The sequence below is a fragment of the Cydia fagiglandana genome, chromosome 3 (genome assembly GCF_963556715.1).
Source record: "Cydia fagiglandana chromosome 3, ilCydFagi1.1, whole genome shotgun sequence".
In the NCBI taxonomy this organism is placed as follows: Eukaryota; Metazoa; Arthropoda; class Insecta; order Lepidoptera; family Tortricidae; genus Cydia; species Cydia fagiglandana.
This window is the reverse complement of record NC_085934.1, coordinates 6,703,130-6,716,932: the sequence shown is the minus strand read 5'-3', so window position 1 is coordinate 6,716,932 and position 13,803 is coordinate 6,703,130. Positions and strand designations below refer to the sequence as shown.

The window sequence follows — 13,803 nt, the reverse complement described above, 5'->3', positions numbered from 1 at the left end:
AAGTTGAACAATGTGCAAAAAATACAAGACATTACACTTATTTTTTTTTATAATAAACAAGCATATCTATCAAAAGTAACTATTAGTAATTAGGTTATTACCTCCTGGAAGGGTATCCATCATTAAATCACAACTTTCTGAAAGCAAACGATAAATAAGTAAGCACATAAGTAACACTCGCAGAGCACTAAAATATTCGCCTTTGAACAAGTCGAACTTTGGAATGAGAACGTGTCGCGTAGATGACTCTAACATGAAAATGATTATGCGAGTAACGTGCACTGTTTATTGGACTACCTGCTAAGATTGGTTTTTGCCTGTTGGGGCTACTTAGAAGTTTTTTGGTTTTGTCCGACTTTTATTGATTTTTCGCCTGTGTGCGGGGTTCCAAGTGTATGTGCTTACGAGTCATGTCTATTTGTTTTATAAAAGAGTTGTTTTCAAACTGGCCAAAATTAATATTGTATTTTACTTATTGAGCTTGCTTCTCTAAGGCCATAAGAGTAAAAGAATCTCAATGTTATAAATGCTAAACTTCTTACTTTTATAAAACAAATAGTCATTTCAGTCACGATTCTTACAAACTACTTAACTATAAAAGCTTATCTACGCTCAATCGGTTTCGCGATCTCGGAGCTTGCTTTTTTCGACTTCTTTTTCTCATAAGGGCGATGGTCGATGGGCGATGCGTCTTCAATTTTCCTGGGTTTCTCTGGTTGCTCAGGAACTTCAGGTTGGTCGGCAAGTTCAGGCATTTCGGGGGAAGCCTCGAGTTGTTTGCTGGCGCTGCGGCCGGCCGGCAGCGCGTGGAAGGCCTCGGCGAGCTCAGGGTTGATTTCCTCGAGGGGAGTGTCGCCCGTGCGGATGTACACGGGCACGTAGCCGGGCACTGGGGGAAGGAACTGCCATTTTGGACGGGCCTCTGGAAAGAAGAGAGATTTTATAAGGATAGGCCAATTTTTGACGGAAATTAAGGAACGGCGGAGGTATACAGTGGGTCCGATTTATGCAAATATTGAAGTTGTTATTATGTCCATTAACACCGGACGCAATAATTATAGCTAAATAGTTAGAATATTTAGGTTGTCAGAACGTAAGAACATTCACAATATTCAGAACATATTCGGATATCTTAAAAAAATCTTACGGTAAGTATACTCATAGGTACCTACAGTAGGTACCATTATATTATGGTCCATGTACAATTAACTGCTATATCTAGATAAATCTCTAGCTAGTCAGCTAATAAATCGACGTTACGTTAGGCTTACAAGTAAAAATAAAAGATTTTTATTTCAACTACAAATTAAAATTCTAAAAGTTCCATCCAATCACATTAATCAAGGTTTCAGAATTATATTGTGCGATGTTATTGTCATATGCAACATACGTAACATAGTTTTACTGACGTACTTGCAAGACTTTAGACTCACTTTGAACTTAACACACTCGTATCATAATTCATACACCTACGTCACCCGTCGCCGAGGAAGTAAAGTCCAGTGGTTATCGCAGAAATAGCAGCTTTGCCGCCCAAGGCAGACACAACATGCATTTCATAGATAATAGCCTACTTGAACCGCTCGACTCGTTACTGCGGTCGTTCAACTCTGACTTATTGGATGGACTATCGGCAAAGACTTCTGTGCGTAGATTCCGCGTGAAGCTAATAAGTATATTTAGGTGTGTTCGTTACACGCGGCCGCTCTTACTTATAGGTACCTAAAGCAATCCTCGAGCCACAATTACATCTCATATTACATACCAATTACAGTAAGGGGATATTACATGTGTACCTACAGCAAAACGTCGAAATTATACTCCAAAAGCTCATAACTACCAAAATTATTGTAACTTAATAGGTAAGTTACGAGTAATAACTTAACAATCATAATTACTTGTAACTTTGCTCTAAGTGTAGCTAATATTACTTACTTGGATGAAGCAGCTTTAGGCAAAATATTTGCAGGAGAGTTTATACTAGAAATGTGGCTTTTCCGTATGAAGATTCGGAACCCAAAAATTTGCGTAGTAAGCGCGCACATGCAGCATTGTGGAAACATCTGAGCTGTGGTGGTCGCGCTTTGATACCTTAATTACTGGGAGCGCTTATGCATATTAGTAGCTCTACTATGAGTTCCGTGAATGACAGTCGATAGTGAGAAAGTTAAGGAAAATGTACGCCTATTCCACCTATCCCTACCGCGATATCCCCCCCAGTGGGGATATGTGGAATATTTTTCCATCTATTTCTACTAGTAGGGATACTTTTCCATCTATCCCTACTAATTGATACCAAATGGATTTTTTTCTGTATATCCCTACCATTTTCCCCCTGGTAGGGATAAATGGATTTTTATCCACCCGTACCTACTGTTTCCCCCTCTGGGGGGACAGGTGGAATTATTTCTATGTATACCCCATTGGTGGGGATAGGTGGATTTTTTTTCACTTATCCCTACAACCTCGCTATTTGGTAGGGATACATGGAAACTTTTCCAATCATCTTAACCTGATTGTAATTATGGTAGGGATACATGGAAACTTTTCCAATCATCTTAACCTGATGGTATTTCGGTAGGGATACATGGAAACTTTTCCAATCATCTTAACCTGATTGTATTTTGGTAGGGATACATGGAAACTTTTCCAATCATATTAACCTGATTGTATTTTAATAGGGATACATGGAAGTTTTCTCCAATCATCTTTACCTAATTACATTGGAAAGACTGGCCAAAAAAATTGTGACGAGGCTATCTGAACATATATATGAAAAGGTGCAGGGGCGGGTGGAATAAGTCCATATTATATCTCTACTAAAGGCCTGTGCAAACCGGCGGAGCGCAACGCAGACCACTTTAAATTTATCAATGTGTATTCTTCCCTATTTCATTCAGGTATAAATTTGAATGCTCTGAGACCGATCTCGGAGCATCACGGAGGATTGTTACTCCGCGGCATCGAGGAGCACGTTAATCCTTCTGGGTGATCTGCGCTGCGGCCCGCCGGGTTGCGCAGGCCTTAAACAGCTAGGTAGCAGGGCGAGTGGATGAAATTCCATCTATCCCTACCAAACAGCAAGGTGGCAGGGACGAGTGGAAGAAATTCCATATATCCCTACCAAACAACAAGGCAGTAGGGATAGGTAACATAAAATCCACCTGTCCCCACCTGGGGAGGAAAAAAGAGGTTAATGTGGAAAAAAAGTTACCTATCCCCATCAGGGGGGAAATCACACGGAGGAACACGTGGAAAAAAATCCACCTATTTCTACCAGGGGGGAAAGTAGTTGGGAAAAGCGGAATAAATTCCATCTGGCCCTACCATTCAAAAATAGGGGGGATAGATGGACGACTTGATTCCATGTATCGCTACCAGTAGAAATAGATGGAAAAATATTCCACATATCCCCATTGGGGGGGATATCGCGGTAGGGATAGGTGGAATAGGCGAAAATGTATGGAGTAATTGTACAGAGCCTCTACCGGTCACCTAAAGAACTAAAAATTTCAATTGGTACCATGAGTTATAGACGTTTTTACGCGAGTTTTCCATACTTGCCTAACTTCACACCTAAAACGCTCTCTTTCTAATTATATAATGAAAACTGAGCCAGAATTATTCTGCGTAAATACTTTACGCGAGTAAACGTGACAGATGTTATCGAAAAATACGTGCGTTTCCAACGTGACATTTCTGTCAACTTGTAAACACAACAAATACGCAGATTTTTCACGAGTATTAATGCAATTTTCAACGTAATATGTATAAATTTATAACAGTACGTGAACTTCAAGCAAAACTTTAAGGGGTAAATCAATTAATAGCTCGATAAAAGGCTGATTTAGTACAAAGGTAATGAGTTATACTTGATATCATATTTTCCTGTTTCTACTGCTACATTTGCGAAGATCACATTGCTTACGAGCAGTTTTTGGTTTTAGGCAAGAACCAACATTTCCATGAAAATCCGGATGGCATCATGTATGCATGCGTATGCATGTATGCAATAAGAATTAAGGCTCATTACAAGGAGCGGTAGGATATGTTGCTGCTTTTGTTGCTGGGTGCACACTGCACATAACACATAGTAAGAATACCGCAAGACCTATTATAATATGTACGCAAGAATTCCTACGTATTTTATTAAGTATTATCATCTTACATAAAATAAAACATACAAATGTTCTGTGAGTTTATTTATTTTTCTTTAATAAGTAAGTATAGTTTATTTTCCGATGTTCAAATTCTTGTGTTTGATACCTAGGTAATCGTTTTTCATGTCAATTTGGTAACAGGAAATATAAAACTTTCTTCAAAAACTTTTCGTGGTGGTTTAGAATCTGAAAATTTAAATAAGATTTAAACACATTTATTGCCAAAAACCCGCTGCGTGGGTTCATTTTGTATTGGAAATGGGGCGCTTGGCACTGAAATATACTCGAGATCATTTACTATAAAATTAAGATCGCTATTAAGGTCAGGGTCTGTGCGGAAAGAGAAGAGTCGTAGGTATAATGTATGGGCTCCCCTACATTTCACAACTCTTCTCTTTCCGCACACTCTATTTGATAATGGTACTTAGCAGTAGGAGACGGCCGCTGTTATGATGCGGACTGAAGCGGACCATAATATAATATATACCTATTTTAGTATTTTAAGATTTCTTGTCATGTGTGTACTATTTTCATCATAGGTAATAAATATGTAGCCAAAAGTAGCCTGTATAATCGCGCCATATACTTTGCTTCCTATTTTTTAACACGCAAAGTTATAATTTTAACTCGTTAATTAATGATGTTTACGTAATTATCATATTTTGCAATTTTTTTCTTGAATACAATATATTTTATTTTATACATTGTTTACTAATATTGATGTGTTTATTATTTTCGTAACTATGGCAACGTCAAACCTTAAAAAAATTTAGAATGAAGGTTGAGTCAGTAACAAAGTGACAAAATTGGTCTTAGAGCATTTAATAACTGGAGTGGTCATTGAGTGATTACTGTTAGGATTAGGATTCCAAGCAGGAAAAAAAACTTGTTTTAACACCAAATAATGTTTCTTAATCTCAAGCAAGACTATATAGTAATGGCGTCTCATACAAGAAGAAAGAACAACTAGGTACATTTGTTTTATATTGACAACCGAATAAATCAAATATCATAGGACCCGATTCGGATTTTGAAATAGATATCTATTAGATATCTTTTAGACATCACCATCAAGATACTCGTAGGATAACGATATGTTTAAGATTCTGGAGATGCTCTTGAACGACTTCCTCGGGATTTGACTTAGAGATCCAATTCACATCTAATAGATATCTTACGCTATCTAACGTAAAAGTGACATTGGTTGCCCGAATTGCGCTGCAAAAGAGAACTAGTTGATATCTAAACTATAACGTATCTAGAATGGATCTAGTACGTGTCGTCTCTTGTGAATATCTTGAAGTTCGAATACGGCAGATACCTAGTCTATATTCTTTATTTTTTTTGTTGACAATATTACTCACCCCTGTGCCGAAAAACTTGTACAATTGTGCAAACTTTTGTATGGACTGACATGGCTATTTGTACGTTACGTACAAATCATGTAGAAATAGCAATACATTGGACGTCCCCGCGTTTTGTAAAGAAAATGACAGCGATGACATCTCCTTTCTAAATTCTCTAAGTGGCGGGTAGAGGTAAAGGAGTACAATCTCCATGTAATTAATTAATGAAAAAGTCTCCGTCAAAAACCTTAAGAGGGAAGTATACTATAGTAGTACCAATAAAAGTCTGCAGCGGATTTGATAGCCCACGTAGCTTAAGTGTTATTTATACGTCATAATTTCATAGAAGTTTGACGTTTAAAATGACACTTGCACTGCGTGGGCTATCAAAATCGCTGCAGACTTTTTACGGTCTGACTATACGTCGTAATCGTCCATACAAAAATAGAAAACGTTTTTCTACTTCTAAATACGAGAAACTTCCATTCTCCAAGATTTTTAGTATGGTATTGATACAATGAAAAACTATGTTTATGGGTTTTCTTTTTTCGCTACTCTGGAGAGATTCAGAAAAATTATAATAGCTGACAGCGTGCCCAGTTTTTGCAAATATTCTCCCATAAAGGAGTTTTCTCATAAAGTCATAAAGGATTCTCCTTACCTCTACCCTCCATATTCACGGCTACCATCAGTATATGTAACATTACTTTCTGTGCATCTCACTTGCACTAATATGCGAGAGCGAGATGCATAGATAGTAAATTACGTAGACGTGAGAAAATGTGTCAATTTTCTTATTTAGTTCTTTAAGTGAGTCCTAGAGGCGCTGTATAAAACTCCGATATAACTCTTGCTCTGTTTTTTAATATACTTAGAAAGGGACAGCATCGTTTGGAGTGGAGTGAAGTTAGGTACATAAGACCGTAAAGAAACGTAAAACGTGACACACGGCACGTTTATTCACCGAGTGTAAGTGAAAAATACTCTGCCAACTGATAGTAGAGCTATAGGTAGTGAGCACAAGTAGTATTATTATACTCCATCTGTTATTGAGTGATCTGCGACTATCGCCTATGGGGAGCTACTCGTTAATAAGCAACTTAAGCTAAGTAAGAGTGATGCTAAGATTTCGCAGTCGGACGCGTCTGGATGCGACGAAGGCTGGAAGTGATGCTCCTAACCTAATCTTCCGTGATTAGGTGCAAAGAAAGTTTTTCTACTTTAAGTAGTTGTTTGAACATGTAAATTGTCTACTGCCCACACATGTGCCTTTCCATTAGATAAGGGTCCTTAAGCTTCATATGCACAAGGACCTTTCCATCAGAAAAGGGTGGAAAGCCACATATTACTAGAGGTTTATGTAAGTAACTAGTGTCGGCAACTTGAGTGTTTGGAATCCTCATCTTTAAGACACTTTTTCCGCTAATAAGTACACAGACAGAGACACAGACGGACAGCGGAGTCTTAGTAATAGCCGCTTTTACCCTTTGGGTAGGTACGGAACCCTAAAAACCATCAGCCATCTCAAACTACTAATTAATGCACGGTGCAAGTAGGTAGCGAAATACGACTCTACAGCAGTTTTACGACTGCACTTTCAGATATATGGCCGTCGTAATGATTACGACTTTACGAACCGACGTTAACAGATAACTAAAGAAGATTACATATGTTAGCAAGTTTAGAAAGCTTCTTTATTGCAGTAAAATAAACATGCAAGTTGAAAGTTAAGGCGAGGAAAGCCGAGGCAGGTATATCACCATTTCGACAAAATGCAATGTTAAAGTTTCATTTCTATGCCTACACATGAAGTTAAGTGGACATTAAGTCGAACCAAACAATTGATCACCGTAACGTGATTGATGCCTGATCTATCGTAATTATAGGTCGCATGAACTGTATTAGGTACCTACTTATTATGTTTTGGGAATATGAGAAACTGTAAGAAATTTCGCTTGAAAAAATTCAAAATTCTGTCTTCAACTCTTCTCCAAAATGTATTTTGACTAACGTCTTCCTTTTATAACCGTAATTGATTTGCAAATAAATGAAAACGCACCTTTGCACTATTTCATTCATGTTTAACGGTCGCGCTATATTTATCAACATTAACATTTGCCTCAAGCGTTGACAGATTTAGCATTAGTGAGTCTGAGGCATTCATCTACCTATATCAAAATTTGTACACCGGCATATTACCGCAAGTACTCATCTGATACAGTTACTTTTCTCTGATGGATACAGAGAAGTGGGTCAAATTCTCTTGAGCTTGTTTGGACTTCGGCGTTATTAGAACTTACGTTTAGCTAATAGGTACCTACACCCAGCTGCAAAAGTGCATGGCTATTTTTATGAATGAATTTCGTTTATAGGTATTGTGTCCATGCAATATTTCCGCTCGCTGTACAAGTATTGTTAAACTTAGAGCCTTGGCATTATACAAAGGAAAAAACATTTAATGTGAAATGTTATTACGCTTCCTATTCCTTTGTTCTTTGGCAAAGTTAAAAATAAACTTTTATTTGGTAATCATTTGTTCTTAGAAACTAGTCAATATTTAATTGTCCGTGGTAATAATATTTTATTTTATTAATAGAGGTAGTTTTACTTAAAACATTTGGTGCCAATATGTTTATAAAAATAACATACCTATCGATAAAAATATCGTGGCAATTTTTATCGTAGCCCGCTACCTGTAGATAGTTTTAAAGCTCATATTGTCAACCTACCTAGGTAGTCTATACAGGTACCTACCTATTTTATTTCCTAATTAATTTCTCTTGTCTATCTCAGATGCACCCAGGCCATATAAATAGAAAGGTGTTAAATTGCATGCATAACAGTAAAGTTAGTTAACGCCGAGTGCAAGGCAATGACCGCGGTTCTCTGATTTTTCGATTGTCCATCGTACAATATAAACATTCAGCAATATTATAACTGATTGAAATATTTCTAAATACTTAATCGTCATTAATATACATTCAGTAAAATCTTGTTAATATGGATAGATCACAGTTATAGGCGCAAACAAACTGTACTCGTATAAGCGCATAACAAAACGCAATACGTCTACAAGTCTACATCACATAACAACATAACATATTACACCGTGTCCGCCAACAGGCGTGGCTCACTCCGCGATTTCGTCGCTTTGCTACAGGTAGCTAAAAGTACATTCGTGCGACCCCAATTTTGGGGTTTGCCATAAGCCGCGCGTGGCGCTGTCGCCACCTAGCGGCCATATATGTGCTGATCGTGACAGACGCGTTTTGTTAGAGAGTGAGTCTTCTGTACCTAGTACTATTATTTATTCTGTGCCGCCAACACGCAAGGGCTGCTAATGAACTTGTGTACTAATAAAAGACAGCTGATAGGTACCAGTTCCTGTGGGTTATAAAATATAGGTTTGGATATGTATCCTCGACTAGTCGCATCATGAGTGTGCAACTGTGCACGGAGCGTGTCGCATGGTATAAGTAAAGAAGGTTGTATAATCGTTGAGTAGGTACTGATTAGGTCCAATAAAAGTTAAAAGAGCGATCTTAACTGCGACATTACCTTGAATTACTTATTATATTGAGTTCGTTTTGAAATGTATAATTAATTTATTAAGTTAACTATGGGTATTTTGTCCGAAATAACTAAGCTTTTGATTTTTTTTATTCCCTATTACAATCCATCATACAACCACCTTTCTTATAAGTACCTATGCTTAATTGCTTATTGAACTCAAGTCAATGTATTGGCAAGGCTAGTTATATTGTGGTCTCTAATAGTGCGGTATTTGCGGTAAGTACGTTTGTGTGTGCTTAAAGTTCAAGTGCGTCGACTTTTCAAGTTTTCTATGTAACGGTCAAACGTCAAATTAACTGAAGGTGCCAAGATCATAGCCTCAATTATCTTGGATAAATAATTTAATTGGATAATGATTTCGCATCTACGCGGATTAATCTAAGTTCTAAGTATTGGATAATAATATAAGTATTTGAATTTGTCCACGAATTTTCTGAAGATTTATATAGGATTTTTCTGTCACAATGGATGTAAAAATGCACATTAAAATAACGGTGAAAAAATTATATGTTAATTTGTGAGCTGGATGTGCCAGATATCTCTGCAGCCGACTGTACTTTTGCTTAGAGTCGAAACGACCTTAAGACCTTATATAAGGTTTATTATGTTCATGTAATTGCATTATATCTAGTGCATGGCCTCGGAATGATTCCTCGCTATCAGTGTTATCATGGCTGCAGAAAGATGACTAGGTACTTATTGTGAGTGAATACATTGCCGGCTCGCGTGTCCAGTGTCCACTATAAATAAATATCAACTTTAACCTTTACAACGCGGTCAATTAATTATCACTTTTTGCGTACTATTTCAATATATCACGCGTATGATAAGTTAAAGGAAAAACGCTTTGCGTTGTAGGTTATTTATTCGGAGAACTCAATTTGCAACAGTTGCACAAATTAAAGATCTTAAGAGGTGGCTGATGCAAAATTGTAGTTTTAATATTGAATTTTACACTTCATAATTAAGAAAACAAAAATACGGCAGCCTCCAACCGATCGAAATTATGAATTGGTTAAAGTTCTCTCTAGTCTAATTTTCGTTTAATTTTCAGTATCGTTAGGTACTCTGCATATTATGTTTTGCAATATAATTCTAGTAGGTAAGTATGACATACTGCCGTTTTCGAACTTCAAGATATTCACAAGAGACGACACGTGCTAGATCCATTCTAGATACGTTATAGTTTAGATATCAACTAGTTCTCTTTTGCAGCGCAATTCGGGCAACCAATGTCACTTTTACGTTAGATAGAGTAAGATGAATATTAGATGTGAATTGGATCTCTAAGTCATATCCTGTGGAAATCGTTCAAGAGTATCTCCAGAATAGCGCAAATGTCAAATTTGACAGGTTAGATCTTAAACATATCGTTATCGTATCTTGGTGATGTCTAAAAGATTTCTATTAGATATCTATTTCAAAATCCGAATCGGGCCCATAACCACTATAGCCAGTCATATAGCCGAGGGATTTGACGAGCAAAATTTCATTATAGTTTAAGAAGTGATAGAGATATAGGTAAGGTAAAAACCCGCGTGACGGCCATATCTTCCGTCGCAACTTAAATTACGCGCAGCGCGCCGTTTCTTTTGTTTCCTTCTAATTTCCTGGCTTTAAGCTCCCTCTTAAATGAAAACAAATATATTTTAACCAAACGGCTTTCAGATTGGCAGGTGAAATTGCATTTACTTGTAAGTAAATGTATACATAAATTGGAGAAACGCAGCAGACTAGTAGAGCAGTACTTGATTGAGAAACTGGGTAAGTGAGCTTGGCCAAATAAGTCTCTCTGTCAGGCTCTTGTCTGGTTCACTTTTCACTTTAAGCGCGATTTAATACACAGTTACTAACAGCCAGACACAGCTGTCATCCTATAGGTTAGAGTCAGACCAAGAATAGTCTGCAGCGGATTTGATAGCCCACGCAGTGAAGATGTTATTTTAGACGTCAAACTTCTATGAAATTATGACGTATAAATGCACTGCGTGGGCTATCAAATCCGCTGCAGTCTTTTTTTGGACCGACTCTAGAACATCGTTAAACTGCTTGGTTTAGTTTAAATTGTGTACGATACCTAACTGCACAATTTTACAAGCTTTTACCTGCGTATGATTTGTATACGGGTAAGTCATATGTATTTACATTTATTTTATGTATTCAATTGACATACATTAGCTTGTAATTTGATTTAACATGGACTAATAGAGCTGATCTGTTGATGAAACGGTAATGGGGCCAATAGAATTCGTAACGAAAAATGGCAAACTCGACCATAGGAAAGGTTTAGTACCTATACAATCGGCAATAAAACTTGTGTCAAATGTTACATAAATTATACTGTGACTGTCACACACACACACGTTTGCATCAACTTTATATTTTATTTTTTTGATAATTTTTTTAGGAGATTAGAGGGTTTTCTCTATCATAACCTTTGTTTGACGCCGGGATGTCCCGCGTTAACTCTATACATTTTTGTTTGGACTTCGTTTTGCAACTGTAAGTAAAATATATTATATTTTCTCTCACTTAGATATCCGTTTATTAAGTACATACTACTTAAAACGGTTAAACAAGTAGCAAGAGGCTAAACCTAAAATCATATTGAAGTAAGTCGGCGAAGGAAGTCATCGTCCGCTGTCCAGTGGCGCGCATCCCACGGGGAACGGGTTGATCGCGGTTTTTACATTATTATAAAATTCCGTACCCCACAAATAACTTCGCTACACTCGACACCCAATGCGCCTTTGCTACCTTCATGTGACGGCACTTCAAAGCTTTACAGCAATGAATCTGGTTAAAATGGATTCGATTGGTTGGAAACGTAACAGGTTAAAGTCATGCCAATTAACTTTTTTTGGTTTTAATTCCAATGACGTGATACTTTTAGGCACCGATGAGTTCATAGTACCCTCTTACTCGGAAATGTTGAGTACGTTTTAGATTTCGCAGGGCGATACGATGTAACATTCAAGGGCTTTTGTTTAATGATTATAAAATTATTTAGATATGTCTAATTATGGCCAAACTTGCTAAAAATAAATATTCTTACTTCACAAAAATATTCGTATTAGGTACTTTACTGGTTACTGGCTGTTTTACTGGCGTCTGAAAGCAGTTAAGTGCTTTTTGATGGCCGCGGTTTTTTATTTATTTTGCGTTGTTTAAAGATAACGGACTTCAAAATTGGATGTGATGCTCCGGCATCGCGATATAACTTAAGAGCACATTGACCTAAGAGTAAGTGAGACTAGGTTACTGCCAATTACTTTCATGCATGTCGATTAGATCCGGTTCCTCGATCTGACATTTAGAGGTTAATCATAATAATCATAACCTGCTCAGCTATGACTCAAGTCCATATAAGTCAGATTCAGCGCTTACGAAGGTACTTTTTTTAATTAATTTGAAATATAATTCATCGAACTGTTCAGATTGATGATGTTATTGTCTTATTTGTTACTTAGTCATATTTTTTGTAACAAAATTATGTTTATTCAACAAAAATGACTAGGTAGGTGGCTAACCGGTATATTCAATAAACAATTAAGTTTTTGCTCAACATCGGGGCTTTGATTGAATTGTTGGGCAGTGTTTTAAGTTTTTTTAAGGTTGATCTTGGGGCATGATGGCGGAAAAGATGCGCAAGAGATCCACGCTCGTGATTAATTGCCGAATAAATTATAGGTATTGGCCATTAATTACCGTGTCAACTAGTTTTTGTTTCAGCACTTTGCTTAATTGTGCCTGTTCGGGAAGGCACAAAGCACTTTAATCGATGTTTTAATTTTAGGAGCATCCTTACAATGTAACTAATGGCTTTGATCTATCATGTTCGTTAAAAGCAAAAAAAAACATGGCTTTATCATGTTTTAACAGTCACTCAATGTTATTTTTAAACCGTCTTACAATTAAATACTTAAGCATAACTACTATAATTAAGACAAAATATTGTAGCTTGTAAATTTGACTTAGCAGTTCTGTATCAGTACTTGGAATTAATTAAATAAGACTTTCTTAATTTCCTTTTTCGCATACAGTACCGACCAAATTATTATAAACTTGAATAAAAACAATTGCAAACATTTAACAAATTAGATCAAGGACTCACCTATGACAACACAGTAAACAACACACAGCAGAACCAAGGACTTGTACATCGTGATCTATTTACTGTGTTAATTACAAATAGTAGCGAGTGGCCGGCGCGGGCGGCGGCGAGAGGCGGAATGGAGCGCCCGCGCCGCCGGCCGGGTTAAAAGCGGTAAAACCTGCGCGCGCCGCCCTCGCCGGAGCCCCCTGCCCGCACAGACAGCTCCACTGGGAACATTACTTTTAAAGGGGTACACTTTAATTATTATTGAATGTTTAACTAGGTACTTAAGTATACCTATGCAACTTATACCCAGTTTCCATCTCACATACTTACCACTGATTCTTATTATCACTATTAACTACGGAACTTGTTTTTAATGAAAACCCAGCGTAACTTAACCTAACCAGTGTTAAGTACTGGTACTTGAAGTAGGTACTGGTGGCGGTAAAGTGTGCAACTTCCAAAATTGAAGCTACGATTTCTAACCCCAGCTCTCGATCGCTAAGCTTTTGGAGCTTATTATGAACATGTCACCTCATGCTCTTCAAGAGACTCAAAACTGCGTAAACATTCCGCGTTTGGCTAACGTGGGGACTGCCCAACCTTCTCGTAGAGCCAGTGTCCA

At 37.3% G+C, this 13,803-nt stretch overlaps 1 protein-coding gene across 1 annotated transcript; it reads right to left on the bottom strand.

Moving 5' to 3' along the window:
* Positions 1-532: 532 nt before the first annotated feature.
* On the bottom strand, positions 533-13,354 carry LOC134679926 (uncharacterized). The gene is made up of 2 exons (XM_063538872.1): positions 13,194-13,354; positions 533-922 (listed from the first exon to the last, which is right to left on the bottom strand). Exons 1-2 carry the CDS (start codon positions 13,240-13,242, stop codon positions 603-605), a joined length of 369 nt encoding a protein of 122 aa, XP_063394942.1. The 5' UTR covers positions 13,243-13,354; the 3' UTR covers positions 533-602.
* Between the last annotated feature and the right edge of the window lie 449 nt (positions 13,355-13,803).